Below are 6,000 nucleotides of genomic sequence, written 5' to 3'. Positions count from 1 at the left end.
AGCATCTCAAAACTTAATTTTCTTCTTGGTACTTTTCATTTATGAAAATAGGTATTTTCATACTAGAATTGCATATGTATACTGCAATTGCATATATGCAATGGCATATATACACTATAATTAAAAATTATAAAAGAAAGATGTAAACGTGCATTTTAAAAGGATTCTGATAATGTAAAAATAATAAATGTTAGCATAATGAATTTAGAAATGTTTGTTTAGAAATAAAATAATTCTTGTATTTCAGGCAGATACATATTTGCCTTTCTAAGGATGGCTTTTAATGTGGTACATTTGGCTCTTTTTGTGTTTCTTTTCCTCAAATAATTGACATTCAAGACTTGAAGTTTTAGAGAAAGTTACCTCTCTGAGGTCATCCTTTTATCTCATAATTGCTAGCTCATGTAATTAAAAAACAAAAACACATCACAGAAAGGATAAACCCCATACACAAAAGTGGCACCATATGCTTATGTTTATTGTACAGTCACAAGTTACATGTTGGAAATCAAGCGGAACACTGTACCAGTTTTCACTAACTCAAATCAAGTTAGCAAATTACAAATTTTAGAACAGATTCATTTTCTGTCTCACCCAATGTGGGTGACCACAAACATATTTACTTTCTATGTTATTAGGTAGCAAATTAATTTGATACACTACACAGCTTCCAAGTTACCTCAGGATATTTCAAAGTGTTTCAAAACTAGTAAAGAATAATTCATTTCCAGCCTCAAATACAATGCAGAATGGACCATTTAGGGGTAAATAACCTCACTTAATCGCTCTTTCCTGCTAACAAAAATAATACAAATATTTGTTTATATTAGGCTTAGTACATTAATGACAACTTTGAGATTATCTAGATTTGGTTACATTGTTATATTGCACTTGAGAAAAATGACAAAAAACATCAAAGATTCAGTACCTCTCCCAAGAAGTTCATTACATATCAGAAATTACAATGAAATATAAGCATATATTGCATGCTGCATATTTCTATTGCTCAAACCAGTCAACCAACAAACTAAAAGGAATAATCTCCGAAACACTGAGTATTAAGTAATTTCATCTACCTTTTTTGATCCTACAATCATGTTTCAAATTTTAGGTGTTTTTCTTTAAATTAGTCATCAAAATACTATATATACTAGCTATCCAAGAATACAAACAAGGTGATACTGAGATGGGTAGTGGCTGTACACAGGTATTCCAAGAACGACTCATTCTTCTCCACCAAGCTCATCATTACATTTTGCAACTTAGGAAGTTCTACCAACTTAGGAATTCTGTTTGCCTTACAAAAATCACTAATCTATTATATATACAATGCTTTTATCACACAAATCTCTCCCTTAGGGTCATGATTCACTATCAAAAATCTTTCACAGCCCTCTTAAGCCAGTAAAGTCTCTTTTACTAACACTTGAGTTTTCTTTATGGAAACGTAAGTGTTAATGAGAATTAACTACGAATAAGTAGTTTAATAACACAGGTAGAATGATGGCAATAATATTTTGACTAATTGTTTTACCTTTCAGATTCAGAATTACAGTGATAATCGTTAAGGGAAAAGAGAAAGAAAGAGAAAAAATGATTCACATGTATTTTTCTCAAAATATCAATTTTGAAATAAATACCTATATAAAAATCAAAATCGGTATATTTCTTAACAATGTCAAATGTTTTCAATATCTTCTAGTTCATTTATGTGCTTTCTTAAAACTGAATCAGATCGTAAGAATTTTATACTTCAAAATGGATTTTTATTCTCAATAAATCACAAATACAGTAGTATTTCAAATGTTTTAGAAATTTAAAGTTTTCATAGGGCAAGTTTTTGATATTTAATCATGATAAAAAGAATCCCAACATTTTCTTCAGAAAGTAGGCTTTCAAATTACACTTTTCCATATTTTTGTAGATATATAAATGTTCATTTTTTGAAGGAAAATCTATGCTATTATACAAAACTATATTTCATAAAGGTAATTTAAGAAATTATGTTAATTTCCAAATTACAGCATCTTTCAATATCCAATACAAGATTATTTTCAAGATAGATGCCATAAAATGAATAGATGGCACAAAAGCAAATCCTAACACATTTGTCAAAGAGTGACTTTCTATCCAACATATTTTCAGAAATGACTGTTACTAGGTGGTAAAACTATTAAGGTAAAATTTGTTATAGACTAACTTACTGATTGGTGGCAGGCAACACTTGGCCCTAGGATAAAAATATTTTTCTTAAAAAAATTTAAATTTATTGGTAATAAAAATATTTACTGCATGTGATTAAGCTTTTTCAAGCTATTAATACAAATCTATACTTCAAGACCCATTACTTTTGAAATTCACTAAAGCTAAATAGAGAGTCTTGTCTACAGTCCTACCTTGTATACCTCAACTAAATGTGCTCCTATTTTATGAATATTTTCTTAAGATTAGCTCAGTCATTTCTGCAGGAAATTATGAGATATGGCAAGGTAAATTTCAATTATTTTTAAAACACAGCAAAATAGTCAATTATTTAAGGGAAATACTTATCATTACCTAATGAGGACAGCAGTTAAAGAGCTATTAAACTCTCTATTTCTAATGCACAACATGATGTAATTGCACAAAAATAGGTATAATTGATCAGCATCCCCAGGCCTTGAGGAACTGTGAATAAATCATATATTCCTCTAGAAGGTTCACCACTCTACAGAGCCATATAAAACTACAACTTTCTACCTATGTGGCTTTTATTAAAAATTCTAGAAAATTAATTTATACTAACAAACTTCAGAAAGCTTTAAAAGGTTTTCAATAACTTGAACTGCTTATAAAAATTTTTTTAGAAGTTATTCTGATAGCTAAGACTGATTTTACACATTACCTTGCTTAAACAGGGGTAATATTCCTGTAACATTATGCTATTGCTAGAGGTAAATCAGTGAGTCACCTTAAGAGTTTTTATTCCAAGCATTACTCATAAAGTTGGGGTAAGGGGTCCAGGTTCCTGTCAACTGTAAGGATTCCTCATTGATATTGACCCATTCTCAGTAACAGTTTTGGAAATATAAGGAAAAATACATGAATGGGGGAAAATAAATTAATACTAACTAAAAACTCTGCTCTACTCTAAGAATGTACTACTTACTATAAGCATAAGCAACTATCTCAAAGAACTACATAGTATTTTAATAAAAATGCTTTTTTTATACTGTAAATAGCCAGACTAAAACAATGGAATAAATATGCTTTGAAAATAATTTCCAACCCCATATGGCTTTAAGCATTATGATATTCAGTTGAAATTAAACAATTACACAAAAGAGGCATTTGTGATTATGGAACTAATTTTTAGTATAGGTTGGCTTGAAGGATTTGACATAAAATTTATACAAGTTAAAATGTAATAAAATATTGTGGATTTAATATAAACAAAAGTGTTATAGGATCTACCCAATTTTCATATTAAAACAAAATATTGTACCTTTGTTATTAAAAGCAAGAATTTTGATGGTATCATGTATGTGTTTATAAAGTTCCACGATATAAGAGATTAAAAAAATCTAAATCTAAGTTCATGCAGTTATAAAGTCTTTAGTATCCTGAAAAGTAAACTGTAGTGTAATATGTATTAACATTAAGTACCTATACAAAAGACATAATTGCTGAGGTCCAAATTTGGACTGCTTTAAAACAACAACAACAACAAAAAATGAAATTCAATACATTAAATCAGAAACAGTAACTGAAGGAGGTACTATTTTATATAAAGTAGTAAATCAGGCACTATCTGTCTTATATACATTGAATAAAAACTATCCCTTGAAATTTTATTATTTAAATACCTAAAAACACAAGTCACTCTATGTTATTAAATGTATGTCTGAACTTATTTATCAGGAGAAGGTTGACAAATGCTCATTTCGTGGTGAATGCCAATTAGCACTATCAGCAGTAAAGCCTTGGATTTTTACTCCTCATGAAGAAAGTTTAAATCTATAATAAAGTTGCTAATTCTAGTGGGTCAAGATGTAGCATAACTTAAAAACTGCAGTTAAGTTTCTGAGTTTCCTTCACCATTTTCATGAGGTTGAAGTTGTTCCCTTTCTTGTTCCTCTTGAGGTGGCCGGACCCGTTTAAAAAAGCCCATCTGTCAGTTGAAGAAAAACCGTTATTACTGTCACATCAGTGTAGAATACGAAAAGTATTTTCTGAGTGACTATATTGCCACTAAGAAAATTCAAATTGTATTTCACAGAATTTATCTTCCCTCAAATAATAAGTAATGCTCATCAAGCATCATTCATTACAGGTCCCTTTCTTCCTTCCCTTACTTTTCATTCTTCTTTTCCTTCTGCCCTTTCCCTTTTCTTCTGTTTTCTCTCTCTCCTTCTTTGTCTCTTTCTAAGTTCGTTACTTACCCTGTACATTACAAATACCAAAACAGCCAGTAGCAACAATCCTGCAAGAACTGCTAAAATGATCACCCACACAGGCACAGGCATGGGTGCTGGCTGAATGCCCCAGGTGACATTAGTGGTAACCTATCGAGGAATAAAGATATTAGTTTTAAAAACAGTGCATTGACTTAATCAACAAATATCTGAGAAAATATTATATTTTATTTTAATGGAATTCACAGTATATTCTTTTCCTGCATATGATAATTTAGTGATTTCACATTTGGTATCAAGAGCATGCACATACACACATGAAACTCCCAATGACAGGTTGACTTCTGATTGCATCTGAAACGCAATCTTTTTTTAGACAGTCTTGCCCTGTATGTAGCCCAAGCTGGAATGCAGGGGCATGAACTCGGCTCACTGCAACCTCCACCTTCCGAGTTCAAGTGAGTCTCATGCTTCAGCCTCCCCAGTAGCTGGAATTACAGGCATGCACCACCATACCCAGCTAATTTTTCTGTATTTTTCGTAGCGAAGGGGTTTCACCATGTTGGCCAGGCTGGTCTTGAACTCCTGGCCTCAAATGATCCACCTGTCTCAGCCTCCCAAAGTGCTGGGATTACAGGTGTGAGGCACCACACCCAGCTTGAAATGATTTTTAAATAATCCAATCCAGTTTATCACGTGCTGATCCCATTTTTACTCCTTAAATATCTCCAAAATGCCTCACTTGTTGCAGTTAATTTCCAACTTTCTAACTTTGTAAAGGAAAATTCCTAAAATTTCCCCAATATAATGTAGTATATACTAAGAAATTTCTTACACTGGACAAGATGCTAAACTGAAAGGTCTAGCTTTAATCATTCCAAGGTAGGGGAGTAAAATGATAATATTAAACTAGGTTATAATACTATCATGTAATTTCATCAGTTTAAATTATCAAAAGAGTTAAGCTGTCATTTTTTTAAAAACAAATAAAAACATGTACAGCATTTGAATTGAGTACATTTACTGTATTCACCTAAACCAATGGCTTACCAATGTGGAGTTGGTGATATCCTCGATTGGAAGATTTTTATAAGGAAACTCTATGACATTAAATGAAGCAGATGACTTCAGAGAATAGGAATGATTCTGATTTTCCTTCTGTTTGGAAATAACAATTAGATGATTTTCCAGATATTAGGCCTTTTATATTTCTTTGAAAACACTGGGTATGTTTGCTAAATGCTGCACCTGTCTACTTACATTCATAAAGGTCTCAGTCCACAGTAATGACTTTACGTACAAGATTGCACTCTTTCCTCTGTCTAATCTTCCAACTTGGCAGACAATCTTCAAGCACTGAGCGACTCCACAACCCTGCCAAAACAAATCCTTCACTTATAAGCAAAGGTCATTCTATCATCTCTTCAACATTTGAAAATTCACCATTTTTTTTTTCTTTTTGTGTGATGTTCAAAGAGATTATCCAGATTCTTTTGTCTTGTAAATAGATAGGCTAATAGTTGAGTCTATGAATGCTTTTTATTGTGAAGGGGTTGGTATGTTTCTTTTCTTTTCTCTTTTTTTGCCACACATGTAGTTCCTTGTA

At 31.6% G+C, this 6,000-nt stretch overlaps 1 protein-coding gene across 4 annotated transcripts in view; it reads right to left on the bottom strand.

Annotated features, from left to right (window-relative positions):
- Positions 1 to 457: 457 nt before the first annotated feature.
- Positions 458 to 6,000, bottom strand: part of ITGAV (integrin subunit alpha V) — a 91,320-nt gene continuing 85,777 nt past the window's right edge. For all 4 annotated transcript variants that reach the window (XM_005573672.4, XM_065525744.1, XM_074009565.1 and 1 more), the window contains 4 exons: positions 5,655 to 5,768; positions 5,445 to 5,552; positions 4,422 to 4,544; positions 458 to 4,150 (listed from right to left, as the gene is read on the bottom strand). In XM_005573672.4, the coding sequence (XP_005573729.1) occupies positions 4,055 to 4,150; positions 4,422 to 4,544; positions 5,445 to 5,552; positions 5,655 to 5,768 (441 nt within the window). In that variant the 3' untranslated portion in view covers positions 458 to 4,054. The remainder of the gene's footprint in view (positions 4,151 to 4,421; positions 4,545 to 5,444; positions 5,553 to 5,654; positions 5,769 to 6,000) is intronic.

The sequence above is a fragment of the Macaca fascicularis genome, chromosome 12 (genome assembly GCF_037993035.2).
Source record: "Macaca fascicularis isolate 582-1 chromosome 12, T2T-MFA8v1.1".
Taxonomy (NCBI): Eukaryota; Metazoa; Chordata; class Mammalia; order Primates; family Cercopithecidae; genus Macaca; species Macaca fascicularis.
Note: the sequence above shows the minus strand (reverse complement) of the source record. Positions and strands in the feature narration are given on the sequence as shown.